Source organism: Neoarius graeffei, chromosome 14 (genome assembly GCF_027579695.1).
Source record: "Neoarius graeffei isolate fNeoGra1 chromosome 14, fNeoGra1.pri, whole genome shotgun sequence".
In the NCBI taxonomy this organism is placed as follows: Eukaryota; Metazoa; Chordata; class Actinopteri; order Siluriformes; family Ariidae; genus Neoarius; species Neoarius graeffei.
In genome coordinates, this window is record NC_083582.1 from 31,316,132 (window position 1) to 31,332,129 (window position 15,998).

General features: G+C 42.5%; 1 protein-coding gene across 1 annotated transcript; it reads right to left on the reverse strand.

The window, feature by feature from the left end:
- Positions 1-7,926: 7,926 nt before the first annotated feature.
- Positions 7,927-15,309, reverse strand: LOC132898123 (zinc finger and SCAN domain-containing protein 21-like). The gene is made up of 2 exons (XM_060939524.1): positions 14,908-15,309; positions 7,927-12,876 (listed from the first exon to the last, which is right to left on the reverse strand). Exons 1-2 carry the CDS (start codon positions 15,101-15,103, stop codon positions 12,200-12,202), a joined length of 873 nt encoding a protein of 290 aa, XP_060795507.1. The 5' UTR covers positions 15,104-15,309; the 3' UTR covers positions 7,927-12,199.
- Between the last annotated feature and the right edge of the window lie 689 nt (positions 15,310-15,998).

Below are 15,998 nucleotides of genomic sequence, written 5' to 3' on the forward strand. Positions count from 1 at the left end.
CAAACTTCATAGCATCTTTAGTGCTTTTAGGAACAGCGTTTTCTTTCATCATTTGTAATTTTGAGTCACTTATGGTGACGAAACGATTGGCTGCCATTTTGCTGAGTCACTCGAGGTGATTATCGAGAAATAGTCTGAATTTCTTGACCAATCAGCGCGCATGATTTCCTATAATCACCTCTGTATTTATACTAAAACTAATTATTATCTATTATTAAATTGATTATTATTATCGAAAAAGGGGCGGCACGGTGGTGTAGTGGTTAGCACTGTCGCCTCACAGCAAGAAGGTCTGGGTTTGAGCCCCGTGGCCGGCGAGGGCCTTTCTGTGTGGAGTTTGCATGTTCTCCCCGTGTCCGCGTGGGTTTCCTCCGGGTGCCCCGGTTTCCCCCACAGTCCAAAGACATGCAGGTTAGGTTAACTGGTAACTCTAAATTGACCGTAGGTGTGAATGGTTGTTTGTGTCTATGTGTCAGCCCTGTGATGACCTGGCGACTATGGCCTTTCGCCTGTAGTCAGCTGGGATAGGCTCCAGCTTGCCTGTGACCCTGTAGAACAGGATAAAGCGGCTAGAGATAATGAGATGAGATTATCGAAAAAGAACAAACAACTGGTGTGTAAAAAAAAATCATGTTTTTTTTTTTCTTTTCACATCAAATCATTTAACAGGCTGGCAAAATGATTTCCAGGCAATTCCACAAACTTATCAAATAGTCCTTCTCTACATTGTTATCAGTTGCATAATGCAAAAAAAAAAGAAAAAAAAAGAAAAAAGTGCTGAAAAACAACAAATTTTGCTACCTAAAAAATTTGGACTGATGGACTTTGTGTTGCTTATACAAAGAATTTTCCTGTCAAAAGTCTTTTCTCCCCCCTGAAATTGCCTATTTTTTGTTTTCTGGACATGACTGTCTGTCTAGTCCCAGCCTCATTGTTGAGGGTCGGGGACCATGGACACAGCGTGCACCACTGCTCTTCACCGTCTCCTCTCTCTGACGACGGTCGTACATTCCCCCACTGGTCTCCCCGTCCAGTCTCTGATGTCGTCCATCCAGCAGTGTCTTTGTCGTCCCCTTGACCGCTTCCCGTCGATTCTGCTCTCGAGGATGTGGGTGCAGAGGTTCTGTGCCCTGATGACGTAGCCGGAGTACTGTAGCTTCTGCCTTTTGATGGTTGCCACAAACTGCCGCTCCATGCCCATCTCTTCCAGGACTGACTCGTTGGTTCTGTGGTTGATCCAGCTGATCCTCAGTGCCCGTCTGTAGCAGTCCATCTCGAATGCCATCAGTCTCTTGATGTCCACAGCTCTCAGGGTCCACGTCTCGCAGCCGTACAATGCCACAGGCCATACCAGCGTCCTCAGGCATTTCAGCTTGCTGTTCTTCTAGATAGCGCGGTCCCTCCACAGAGTGGTGAGCGACTGGATGGCGGAACTTGCTGCTCCAAGCCAAGCCCTGATCTCGTGGCTGCAATCTGCTGTCTGCTCAATGATGGAACCCAGGTACCTGAACTTCTCCACCTGGTCCAATGTGACACCTCGGTAGTGAATGTTAAGTTGTTCTGGCTCCCTGGTGGCTGCCATCACCTTTATTTTCTTGGTGTTGATCTCCAGCTGGTATTCCCTGAAGACTCTGTCGACCTCATCTAGCAGAGCCTGTAATCGTGATGGTGAGGACATGACTACTAGGCATGTAAATCACGAGGCATGCTGGGAATGTAGCTCGGATAGACCAAGTCTTACTGTTTCAGTTGTGAATAGAAGTCATACTAAAGGATGTCATTGTAATAAAAATACACTGGCTGTGCTTTAAACACATAATTCCAGGAAAGAAAAAGTTTGGGGCATAAAGCACTTTCAACCAAACAAAGATTATTATTATTATTATTATCTCATCTCATTATCTCTAGCCGCTTTATCCTGTTCTACAGGGTCACAGGCAAGCTGGAGCCTATCCCAGCTGACTATGGGCGAAAGGCGGGGTACACCCTGGACAAGTCGCCAGGTCATCACAGGGCTGACACATAGACACAGACAACCATTCACACTCACATTCACACCTACGCTCAATTTAGAGTCACCAGTTAACCTAACCTGCATGTCTTTGGACTGTGGGGGAAACCGGAGCACCCGGAGGAAACCCACACGGACACGGGGAGAACATGCAAACTCCGCACAGAAAGGCCCTCGCCGGCCACGGGGCTCGAACCCGGACCTTCTTGCTGTGAGGCGACAGCGCTAACCACTACACCACCGTGCCACCCTCCTATTATTATTATTATTGCTGCCTCTTCGTCCTATAAAACTTGGGCTGATGAAAAAATTTTTAAAACACAAGGAAAGTGAAGGATTTTGATATTTGAGACAGACATTTTTCAAAAATAACTGATGCCAAGATGCTTAAAGTCTACAAAACCATAGGGTTTATCCTGTCGCGAGAGACAGGTTCTTTACAATCGCATTTCGACGTCGAAGTACAAGAAAAAAGCATGACCAAAACATTTTTAAGTCAGTGGAACTAGTTCAATTTGTTAGCACTATCAAGTGATTCAAATTCCTATGGGATACAAACAATCTGAATTTACTGTATGTTTGTGCTCAATTTGAATTGCTATCATGATCAGCAAACATTTCTCTTTCTCTCAGTTTTTATTACTAATTTGTCATCCTGCCTATTTCTCTATTTCCTTTTGACCTTTCCCATCACATATTGTACATGTGTGCATTCATGCAGTTATCTGATCTTGTGGCAGCACTGCAGTGAAAAACAATCATGCAGGTCCAGGTCAAGAGCATCAGAATAAAGAAAAAGTGTGACTTGAATCATGACCTGGTTGTTGGTACCAGATGGAATTTTATTTTTTGCGTATTTCATTAACGACCTGATCTCCCGGGAATTTCACACACAACAGTCTCTTGAGTTCCACAGAATGGTGCAGAAAACAAAAGCATCCTGTTTGTGGAGGGTCTGCAGGCTGAAACACCTTGTTTCTGAGAGAGATCAGAGGAGGAAAAAGCAGAATGGTTTGAGCTGACAGGAAGTCTATAGAAACTCAAATAATCACTCTTTACAACCGTGGTGTGCAGAAAAGCATTTCAGAATGTGGATGGAATACAACAGCAGAAGACCACATCAAGTTCCACTCCTGTCAGCCAAAAACAAGTATCATGGGCACAGACTCATCCAAACTGAACAGCATTGCACTGCTGCAACATGATTGGCTGATTGGATAATTGCGTGAAAGAATAGATGTACAGGTGTTCCTAATAAAGTTCTCAGTGAGTCTATACACAGTATGTTCATTTTGAATTTGGTGCCAGCAACACATTTCAAAAATGTTGGGACAGGGGCATGTTTACCACTGTGTTGCATCACCTTTACTTTTAACAACAAATGTTTAGAAACTGAGGAGACCAAGTGTGTACTTTTGAAAGTGAAATATTGCCCCATTCTTACCTGATATACAATTTCAGTTGCTCAACCATTCAGAGTCTCATTTGTCATATTATGCGGTTCATAATGCTTTTAAATGTTTTAAATGGGAGACGGGTCTGGACTACAGGCAGGCCAGTTTAGCACTCGGACTCTCTTACTTACAGAGCCATGCAGTTTTAATATGTGCAGAAAGAAGGAAGGCCTTCCCTGAAAAAGATTTTGTCTGGATGGCAGCATATTGCTCTGAAACGTGTATATATCATTCAGCATTACTGATGCCTTCCCAGATGTACAGGCTACCCATGTCATGTGCACTAATGCACCCTCATACCATCACAGATGCTGGCTTTTGTACTGTGCACTGATAACAAGCCAGATGGTCTCTCTCCTCTTTAGCCTGGAGGACGTGGTGTCCATGAGTTCCAAAAATCATTTCTACTGTTGATTCGTCAGACCTCGAGACAATTTTCCACTTCGCCTCAGTCCATCGTAAAAGAGCTCGGGCCCAGAGAAGGTGGCAGTGTTTCTGGATATTGTTTATATCTGGTTTTAACTTGCATTTGTGGATGCAGTAATGAACTGTTTTCACAGACGATGGTTTTCTGAAGTGTTCCTGAGCCCATACAGTGATTTCCACTACAGACACGTGTCTGCTTTTAATGCAGTGTCTCCTGAGGGCCTGAAGATCACAGACATCCAATTTCAGTTTTCAGTCTTGTCTCTTGCATACAGAGATTTCTCCAGATTCTCTGAATCTTTTAATGATATTATGTACCACAGATGATGTGATCCCCAAATTCTTTGCAAGTTTACAATGAGGAACATTATTCTTAAATTGTTGCACTGTTTGCCCACACAGTCTTTCACAGAGCGGTGAACCCCTCCCCATCTTTACTTCTGAGAGACTCTGTCTCTCTGGGATGCTCTTTTTATATCCAGTCATGTTACTGACCTGTTACCAATTAACCTGATTAGTTGTTTTGTTTTTTAGCTTTACAAAACTTTTTCAGTCTTTTGTTGCCCCGTCCCAACTTTTCTGAAACATGTTGCTGACATCAAATTCAAAATGAGCATATATTTTTCAAAAAACAAAATTTCTCAGTTTCATCATTTGATATGTTGTCTTTGTACTATTTTCAATGAAAAACAGGGTTTCCATGCTTTGCAAATCTTCACATTTTGTTTTTATTTACATTTTATACAGTGTCCCAACTTTTTTGGAATTGGGGGTGTAAAATAAAATTAAAGATCATGCCATTTTCCCAAACTGATGCAGTGTTTTCCCCAGAAAAAAAATTAAAGCCCTAAATTCTGGCATGATAATACACAGACAATTAAGCGCCAATGGTGCAAAGTGAAACTAGTGGGGTCCGGGGGCATTCCCCCCCGGAAAATTTTTTGAAAATAGATGCTCTCAGGTACATTTTCAGGGTCTCTGAGAGGTTTTAGATCCATGATTATAGGATCGATTTTACCAGTGTTTCAGTGATTTCTGGCCTAAATAGTATTAATGTATACAGATTTGAAATTTCACTTTAAAGTTCAACACGCAGGTTAAACTGTTTTGTTATAGATTACTGAGGTATACGATAGATTGAAAATCTATGGGGATCCCTTAATTATCTATGATTTGTTGTTGTAGTGTTGTAACAAAAATGTGCATGAAAATATGAACAGTGGTTTGTTCCATCTTCTGCAATCCAACGAAAAGAATCGATCATCATGACCTCCTGTTGATCACAAAGGGATCTGAACCTAAGACCTGCCACCTTTAAAATAAGTTGCTGTATTACTATAACTGTAATGATTTAGAATGTTTCAGATGCAATTACCGTAATATACGTATAACTAAGATACACTGAAAAGAAAAGTAAGGCGACTGCATATTATAAAGTTTAAATTTTGGCACTTTATTAAATGGACTCGATTCAGATTAAAACATATTTAAAGGAAAAGAGAACTTAATTCATACGTTTAAAGTTTGCAGAAAGATTATGTACTTAAATTCTCTTCATGAATGTGTTTATAAGTGTCAAATGTAGCATAATTTTGAAGAATAATAAGCATATTTGGCAGTGTGATGTCGCTGTGAGCCTTTAACGAAAGAATAATCCGGAGCCGCCTTTTGTTAAATGGATCCCAGTGACATCACACTGCCAAAAATGCTTATCATTATTATTTGAAATTATGCTATATTTGACACATTTGGACAACTTCACGTTGTGAGAGTGTTTATAAGTACATAATCTTTCTACAAACCCAAACTAATTAAGTTTTCTACTCCTTTAAAGCAGATTAATTCTCCTCGGCTTTTGCTTGGCCCAATGTTGGGCAGCCCTCTCATAGTCCGTCTCGCTGTCATCCATGCTGATGTGGATCAAACTGTCCAGCGAGTGCTTTTTGAGCCAGTCGCTGTGATCAAAATTGACGATGTTTTCGTTGTCGTGACAGTTGTCTGGTTTTGTGCGCCATCGCTCACGTGGGTTTGGTGACGTTTAGTCAACCAATCTTTGATCGACGCGATAATGATAATAGACTAGGTCAAACTTTTGTGATTAAAATCAGTCGGCTTTGTCCGTCTGGTGGGGGAACAACATCGGCAGCCAATGAGATCGCTTATAATGAATCGGAAAATTCCGGGATGTCTGACGTTTTCTTTCGATATTTTTATTGGACGGTTTGAACATGTGATCTTGACATAGCCAACAGATTACAGTTCGTTTACATCATATCACGCGGACATATTACTTTGACAGAATCAACACAAACATTGGAAAAAAAAAAGAACGCTTGTTTAACACAAATATCAATCAATATGTAAATGGATCTGTTATTTGCTCTCCTATGTATCTAGTTACTTGTGGGTAGGAAATTTAACGTATCGGTATAAATCTAAGCGTATCGGATTTTAACTAAAGCGACTAAGCGTATCGGCAGGCAGAGCAAGCGTATCGGGCCCGATACACCAAAACGCTTTGGGGAAAACCATGCTGATGTTAGAGTAAGACAGAAAATACAACTTTGAAGTAACTCTTAGCTCATCCTGGATATAGACTGTGAACGTACAGATTTGGGATTTTGCAAAATCGAAATTTTCCCTGTTTAATACACAGTATTTATGTATTAAACTAATTTGGGGGTGGGGCTACATATGCACTCACTCTGTGATGTCTATAAAGAAACTTCATATCTTTGGACCAATCATGATCGACATAAAATGATTAAGTGATGATGCAGAACGTGGGAACTTGTCGCCACAGAAGCTGCACGGTTGTTGAGCCTTTTTTGGAAACTAAAAACCCTTCAAGAAAGCTTGAAGAATGAATTGTTATATTCTGACAGGTTTAAATAAATCAACTGAAGACTTTGATACTGAAATCATGACTAACGTGAGCTAGTATATTAGCAGTTAGCTCATACAGGTGATATTAGCACATAGGGGTGTGTCCTACTTAGCATAATCATGCATATTCATAGATGGTGGTGGATGGTAACGGTGTAGAGATGCTCCTGATATCTCTTTCTTTGGCATTAAAAACATTTTCCCCCTTTTATTTTTATAAATAAAATACATTACATAGAAACATTAAATAATATAATACTTTACGTTATGCAGATAATGTAGATATTTTGCTGCAGCCGCAAAACATACTGAATAATTTATAAAGACAGAAGACTCTCATTGGCCACTTTTAGCCAAAGTGACAGTTTGATCATTTTCTTTTGTCTCTGAAGACTTGAGCACATTAGTAAGCAACAGGACGGATGTAGTTTCCTGTCAGAAAAAGAATCGGACATGAACACAAACAATGTAATCATAAATTTAGTTGCAAATCCATCACTGAATTCATCAACCTGAATCTGTACAACTCTTATATTTTAACCAGCACAGAGCTACATTACACCTACATAAGCCATTTATGACAACTGATATAAACCTAAATGAATATTTCTAAAGTCTAAAGGCTTGCATGCACAGTCATAACAATTATATCAAGTCTGCGTAACTCCTGGGTTACACCTCGGATGTCAGAGTCACAACATCACAATTATAATGTTACGTAACTTACTTTGCAAAGGAGGGTTAAATAAAAAATTATTTTTAAAAAAGGAACAAAGCTGAGTGTTTCTTCTTGTACCTGTAGGGAGATGATTATGAACTTTTATGACTCTATTATGTAGTATCATTTTTGAGTCATCTATATTTTCTTGGACACTTTAAAAATCTTTCATATTCCTACTTAAAAGATTGATATGAATACTCATTTATGAAATTACAATTCTTACAGTTAGTGTTCATTTTGCTGACGAAAAATCTCATCTCATCTCATTATCTCTAGCCGCTTTATCCTTCTACAGGGTTGCAGGCAAGCTGGAGCCTATCCCAGCTGACTACGGGCGAAAGGCGGGGTACACCCTGGACAAGTCGCCAGGTCATCACAGGGCTGACACATAGACACAGACAACCATTCACACTCACATTCACACCTACGGTCAATTTAGAGTCACCAGTTAACCTAACCTGCATGTCTTTGGACTGTGGGGGAAACCGGAGCACCCGGAGGAAACCCACGCAGACACGGGGAGAACATGCAAACTCCACACAGAAAGGCCCTCGCCGGCCACGGGGCTCGAACCCGGACCTTCTTGCTGTGAGGCGACAGCGCTAACCACTACACCACCGTGCCGCCCCTGACGAAAAATATTCCAACAATTTTCCCTCTATTCTAAAAAAACTAACTTAAAAAAAATCGACCTTGTACTCAGAATCTACAATGAAACAATGACACACCAAAATGATTTGAAAATGTCAGAAATGGAAGACTGGACAAAGTTTAACCCCCCCCATCTTTGTGAGATGTTATACGGCAGGCAGACGTATTAAATAAACGAGAACTGCCATCTAACAAAAACAAACTGCCTACTTATACTGAAAGTCTTAAAAAAAAAATCCCATTTGCCCAGGCTTTATTGCCTGTTATTAGCTCTCCAATAATATAGAATAAAACCAAAGCAATAAAACCTCATTATACAGCAGATGTGGCACTCCTGAAAAAGAACGACGCCTAGTCCTGCTTTATTGATCTGATAACACTGGGCCTCATTTATCAGTCTCTGAGTAAATTTGTGTGGAAAAGCCAAACCGAACTAAAAATCTATGCCAGATTTACAAAAGTTGTGTGCATGTGTTGTAATATTACATTCACAAAAAATATATAGGAGATATAAAATCTAATAAAATAAAATCCTTTATAAGATAAAGTGAAAACTTTGTCTTATAAAGGATTGGGTTGATCAAGATACAAACGCTTTTCTTTGCAGAATTTATGGGATTTTCATGAAGACTCAATTTTGTGTGAACGATTTACGCAATTTGTTTGTATCCAACTTGATAAATGAGGCCAATTATTTGTACAGTGTTATGTTTAAAGCTGGCCCTGTGATGACCTGGCGACTTGTCCAGGGTGTACCCCGCCTTTCGCCCATAGTCAGCTGGGATAGGCTCCAGCTTGCCTGCGGCCCTGTAGAAGGATAAAGCGGCTACAGATAATGAGATGAGATGAGATGTTTAAAGCTAGACGGCCTTTTGATTTCATAAAATCGGTGAAATTTAGTCCCATCTGAAATGTGGTCATTGTGATAGACGTTTATTTCTGTAATATCTCACAAAATATCAGGCCATTCTGTGGCTGGGAAGTTATTTAATTTGAGGTGATTCCTGAGCAAATAATGTGCATGAAATCGCTCGCTTCACGCAGTGAAGCAGACAGAGGAAGGTTTACCTTCCATGCGCAGGTTTACCTTCTTCTTTGTTTAGGTTTTATGGCAGCTGGCATCCACAGTGTTGCATTACTGCCATCTTACAGGTTTCCCTTTGACCGTGCACTGACAGTTCCATCATTCTGTCGCTAAACAAACAGCTGATCACACCGAGGTGCTCGCTGACCACCGATATTTATTAGTTTGGTCCTGCGTTTCCTTTCCTTCGCATATAACATAACGTCTTTTCTTCTCGCTTTCCGTTACTGTAGTTGGGCTTTCACGTTTCATTCGCACGCTCACGTCCTCCATTTTTCTCTCCTGTTTCAAATTTGTATCCCACAATGCCTTGCACGAATGGGGAAAGCCCACCACGTCATGTATGAAGTAATATCTTGAATTGGGTCATGGTGAAGCAGGAAAAAGCAGGGGAGAATTTAGGGCCATGTGGCCTTAAATTCATTAATTGTTCTATTTAAAAAAAAAAAAAAACTAATAAAATTGGAAGTCTGTGATTCGAATTCAGTAGCTTTTGGTCCACTAAACAAAAATAATTGGGTGTCGGGGAAAATTATTTTTATGACCTGCACTTGAAAAATCTGAAAGGCAGTCTACCTTTAATTTTTCTTCTTAGTCAAAAAGTTTGTTTTTTTGGCCATTGTTCGTGAACGTTCATTTACCTCATTAACAGTATGAAATAGGGGAAGGGGCGTAGCTTTCAGAGAGTGATAGTTAATATGTGCAGATGCTGATTGGCTTGTTTGCTGTTTTTATTATGATTAAAAAAGCCTGCTCTTTTAAAAGTACAAACCCCAGTTCAAGAAAAGTTGGGATGTTTTCCAAAATGCAATAAAAACAAAAATCTGCAATTTGTTAATTCAGGTGAACCTTTATTTAACTGAAAAAAATACAAAGCCAAGATTTTCAATAGTTTTACTGACCAACTTAATTGTATTTTGTAAATATAAATGAAGTTGGAATTTGATGCTTGCAACACACACACAAAGAAAGTTGGGACAGGGACATTATTACCATTGTATTACATCACCTTTCCTTTAATAACACTTTTTAATCGTATGGTATCTGAGGATACTACTAATGGTTGCAGCTTTGCAATTGGAATTTTTTCCCATTCTTGCTTGATACAAGATTTCAGCTGCTCAACAGTCTGTGGTCGCCATTATCTGATTCTCCTCTTCATGATGCCACATACATTCTCAATAGGAGACAGAGCTGGACTGGCAGCAGGCCAGTCAAGCACACATACTCTGTGTCTACGAAGCCATGCTGTCGTAGCCCATGCAGAATGAGGCCTGACATTGTCCTGCTCAAATAAGCATGGACTTCCCAGGAAGACCCGTTGCCTTGATGGCAACATACTTCTCTCTAAAATCCTAATATACACCTCAGCATCAATGGTACCTTCACACATACGTGCAGCTCACCCATGCCATGGGCACAGATGCCCCACATACCATCACAGAAGCTGGCTTTTGCACCTTTCTCTGATAACAAACTGGATGGTCGTGTTCACCTTTGGCACTAAGAACTTGATGTCTGGTTTTCCCAAAAACAAACTGAAATGTGGACTCGTCTGACCACAGCACACGTTTCCACTGTCTTTCAGTCCATCTGAGAGGAGTTCAGACCCAGAAAAATCCGTGGCGTTTCTGCATAGAATTGATGAATGGCTTCCTCCTTGTGTAATACAGTTTCAGGTTGCATTTCTGGATGCAGCAGTGGACTGTGTTAAGTGACGACGGTTTTCCAAAGTACTCCTGAGCCCATGTGGCTATATTTGTCACATTAGCATGACAGTTTCTCAGGCAGTGCCACCTGAGGGCTCGAAGGTCACACACATTCAACAGTGGTTTCTGACCTTGCCCTTTACACACTGAGATTTCGTCTCTGAATGCCCTGAATCTTTTCACAGTATTATGTACTGTAGATTTTGAAAGAGCTAAAATCTTGCGCTGAGAAATGTTCTTTTTGAATTGACTAAAGATTCTCTCAGGAATTTTGGCACAAAGGTGTAAGCCACGACCCATCTTTGCCTGCAAAGACTGAGCATTTGGTGCTGTTCCTTTTATACTCCATCATGTGACCAATTAACCTGCTTATTATGGGATCTTCCAAAATGGAGTTACTTGAATATCCTATGAATATTTCAGTGTTATTTTACCTCTGTCCCAACTTCTTTTGAGTGTGTTACATGGATCAGTTTCTAACTTGGGTTATATTTACAAAATACAACTGTCAGTAAAACTACTGAAAATCTTTTCTTTGTACTTTCGTCAGTTGAATAAAGGCTCACGTGAATTAACAACTTTATTGAATTTTGGGAAATATCCCAAATTTCTGGAAATGGGGTTAGTACTTGTGTACGTCTTTTAAATTCATCCTCCATATTTTCCCCATCACCCGTCACCACTCCACAGATTGAATACCTCTGTTATAAGACCCTTACTTGAGATCTATCTGTATCTCCATAGCCATGGTAACAGTAACATAGAAACCCAGTCGTATTTCCAACTTTTTAGCTGCTTTGATGAGATTTGTGTCATAAAATATTTCAATCACCAGAATTTTTTTTGTTTTGTTTTTTAATAACTATCTTGTTTGGCTAATATGATACATAATACTAGCTAGAACTAGCATACTGAATAACAAACATTCCTGAAATGTAGCTCTTTTAATTAAGTGTTCTCAATGAGCATAAAAAAAAAAGTAATTCTTTCGTCATAACGAAGAACACAGTTTTGTTAGAAAAAGGTTTCATGCATGCAGGCTTATGACCATTGTCAGGAAGGGCTTATGTAGGGATTATGTACCTCTATGAACATCGTTATGGTTTTGTGTTACAGTACATGATAATTTGCGAATTTTGACCAAAACTAAAAATTTCAGCATCAGGACAGTACAGTGGGCAGAGCCAGAACAGAAAAAGTGACACAAACTTGACTGGATTCGCAGTTTGAGATTACTTTTGACATCCTGAGGTTCCCTTAGAGTGCCATGTTCCTCCTGGAGACGGCGACGTGTCGGCCTATGTGGACCATCTGATGCTTCTTCAGATGGCTGGACTGGCAGAAGCTCTTACTGCACTGCGAGCACTGGTATGGCCTCTCGCCTGTGTGCACGCGTTTGTGTTTCTGCAGGTTTCCGCTGTGGCTGAAGCGCCGGCCACAGTGCGAGCACGTGTACGGCTTCTCCCCCGTGTGGCAGCGCTGATGGATGCGAAGGTTGGCAAGTCGGTTAAAGTTTTTCCCACACAGAAGGCAGACGTGACGCTCATCCCGGCTCTGCTGTCTCCAACCGTCTTCCTCGAAGGGGAAATGCTCCACGAAGGTGTCCAGAGTATCCGTGTTGTTGCACGGAGGCGCTGCGGAGAAGTCCACCTCGTTCTGAGAGACGTGAAACTGCAAATGTGCGCAGGGGAAATAGGTGTTTTGGAGAATGGGTTCCAGCACAGGTTCTTCTGCACCCTGATAGTCCGATTGTTCCATTTCAGTTTTTATTTCAGCAGGAAACAAACCGGTTTGCCCATCATTGGGTGGTTCTTCTTTGAAACAAGGCTTGCCTTTCAACGCCATCGTGTCCGACTGATGACCGCATGATGGGTTCTTCTGTCCAGACGAAGTAGGAGGAGGAGAAACAGTGAGCTGGGCAGTGATGTGGGAAACTAAACATGCATGGGAAAAAAAGAAACACAAGTAAGACACACACAAAAGTATAATCATGAAATTAGTACCTCGAGTTCCAGTAATCTGGACCTGGAGTTTAAAAGGTTATGGTTTATGAAGAACACTAATCTGAAATTTTGTCGTAGGGTTCTACAAAAAAGACAGACAAGCTGAAGAACCCTTAAAGTGCATATTCTGGACCAATTTCGTGTTTTTTTTTTATATGAAAGTATGTCCCTTTACACACTCATCCAGAAGGGTAATTTTGCACAAGGCCATCTGTCTACAGCAGAAAAAAATAAAATAACAAAACGCGTCTGGAAAAATCCCAAGGGAGCCTGGAGCCAGATTCGTGACGTCACCTGCGGAAGCGCCAGCAGGCTGATGCCCCTTTTCCACCAAAGCAGTTCCAGGGCTGGTTCGGGGCCAGTGCTTAGTTTGGAACCGGGTTTTCTGTTTCCACTGACAAAGAACTGGCTCTGGGGCCAGATAAACCGGTTCCAGGCTAGCACCAACTCTTTGCTGGACCAGAGGAAAGAACCGCTTATGTCAGCAGGGGGGCGGAGTTGTTAAGACCAACAACAATAGCAAGACCGCGAAAGGTCGCCATTTTTAAGAGACGAGAAGCAGCAGCTGTACAAACGCGAAGTCATCCATTATTATTGTTGTTGCTACTTCTTCTCCGTGTTGTTGTTGCTTCGATGTTCACGCCAAGGTTTATGCAAACGTAGCGACGTAACTGACGTATACAGCGACGTAATGACGTGGCTCCCTTTAGCACAAGCTATGGAAAAGCAAACTGGTTCTCAGCTGGCTCGCAAGTTGAACGAGTTGTGAACCGGCACCAGCACTGGCCCTGAACCAGCCCTGGAACTGATTTGGTGGAAAAGGGGTATGAGAGAGCTTTGCACGGTTTCAGTGCACAGCCTGTGTAGACCAAGCGCTCCCATTTCTCTCTCACTGGAAAACGATGAGTACTAATCCCATCATGATAGGTGTTGCTACACCCTCCGACGATTCATCTGTTAACCATTTTAATAATTACGTGATGACGTTGAAGAAATTTGCAGAAAACCACCAGGTCGTTTTCTCGTAAACAAACCAGCGCTGACGTAGGATTCAGAGCGAGGCATCCCGCACGTGACGTCACGAAAGTCAATGTTTCCCGGGAAATCCAAACGCCAAGTTTTTTCAGAGGCGGACCAATTCGCCTCAAATGGCTTGATTTCAACTGAATTTTTCTGGTATTGCGCAAGGTAAAAAAAAATTGCACAAAATGCAGAATGTTACAGATATTTGACCAAAGTTTAATATAAAATAGGAGAATTACACTGATCTTGCTCCTGAATTTGCCCGCGATATGCACTTTAAGGGTGCTGGATGCAGTATAGAGCAGAGATCAGAAAAGGGAAAAAAAAAAAAAAAAACTGTCCAGCTGGGAGGTAGAGGGGGTGCCAATACTTTGTGCCTACCTGTGGTGTCCCTGTCCAGCTAGAGGTAGAGGGGGTGCCAATACTTTGCGCCTACCTGCGGGGTCCCTGTCCAGCTGGGAGGTAGAGGGGGTGCCAATACTTTGCGCCTACCTGCGGGGTCCCTGTCCAGCTGGGAGGTAGAGGGGGTGCCAATACTTTGCGCCTACCTGCGGGGTCCCTGTCCAGCTGGGAGGTAGAGGGGGTGCCAATACTTTGCGCCTACCTGCGGGGTCCCTGTCCAGCTGGGAGGTAGAGGGGTGCCAATACTTTGCGCCTACCTGCGGGGTCCCTGTCCAGCTGGGAGGTAGAGGGGGTGCCAATACTTTGCGCCTACCTGCGGGGTCCCTGTCCAGCTGGGAGGTAGAGGGGGTGCCAATACTTTGCGCCTACCTGCGGGGTCCCTGTCCAGCTGGGAGGTAGAGGGGGTGCCAATACTTTGCGCCTACCTGCGGGGTCCCTGTCCAGCTGGGAGGTAGAGGGGGTGCCAATACTTTGCGCCTACCTGCGGGGTCCCTGTCCAGCTGGGAGGTAGAGGGGGTGCCAATACTTTGCGCCTACCTGCGGTGTCCCTGTCCAGTTGGTCCTGCAGCTCCTGCACTCTCCTCCGCAGTCTCTCGTTCTCCATCTGCGTGTGCGCGCTTTTCTCCTCGTACTCCCGCACGGTGTCCCGCACCGCCTCCAGCACGCGCTGCACCGCCGCCGTCAGCAGCTCGCTCACGCGCTCGTTCAGCCGCTCCGCTTTAGACATCTCCATCTCCGCACAAACCGATTCCTGCTGCCGTCAATATATATACTGATATATATTCACTTCCGAGTTTATCGCAACTGCCTAGAGGCTGTAAAATAAGAGTAACGGTTTCCACACACGAACATTCGTTTTGTGAAAGACAAAAAAAAAAAAAAAAACCCCAGCTGTTTCATTTATCACCAAATCTTTACGACTGACGCATTTCGACAGAGCTTGTTATTGTCGGTATCGAGAATCACTTCCGGGTTAGCGTGCTGGACTGTGTGCCAAAATAAAAGTGTAAAGAAAGAACAACTTTATTCATCACACACTTGTGAAATTCCTCATCTCATCTCATTATCTCTAGCCGCTTTATCCTGTTCTACATTGTCGCAGGCAAACTGGAGCCTATCCCACCTGACTACGGGCATCACAGGGCTGACACATAAGGGGTGTTCACACGGCAACTTTTACTCCGGTGTAGCACCGGGGCTGCCCCGGTAGAGCATTCACATGGTACAAAGTTATACCGGTGTAGCCCCTGAAAGCTGCTTAAACCGGTGCAAATCTAACCCTGCTCGGGAGGTGGTTTAAGAAATTTACTCCGGAGTAAATGCTAGTTTGCGGGGCAGCACCGATATAAAATGGGACGTCTGAACGCTACCGGGGTAGACTCGCTACGCGTGAGGAGAGTTGATTACATACGGGCATTGCATAATTTGCATCCTGGTATTTTGCGCTTCCAAAATGGCGAATATCAACAACAACAGAACTGCGAGTCTTCCAGTGTTGCCAGATTGGGCGTTTTTAAGTGCGTTTTGGCGGATTTGAACATATTTTGGGCTGGAAAACGTCAGCAGTATCTGGCAACACTGATGTCTTCATCCACATTGTTTTCCCGGCGCTTGGCGCTATGACAACC

Bases quoted from the DNA above. Each gene is read 5' to 3' on its own strand.
- LOC132898123 (XM_060939524.1), bottom strand. From the start codon at position 15,103: ATGGAGATGTCTAAAGCGGAGCGGCTGAACGAGCGCGTGAGCGAGCTG. The intron at 12,877-14,907 runs GTAGGCGCAAAG...ATGCATGTTTAG, and splicing joins ACTGGACAGGGACACCGCAG to TTTCCCACATCACTGCCCAG.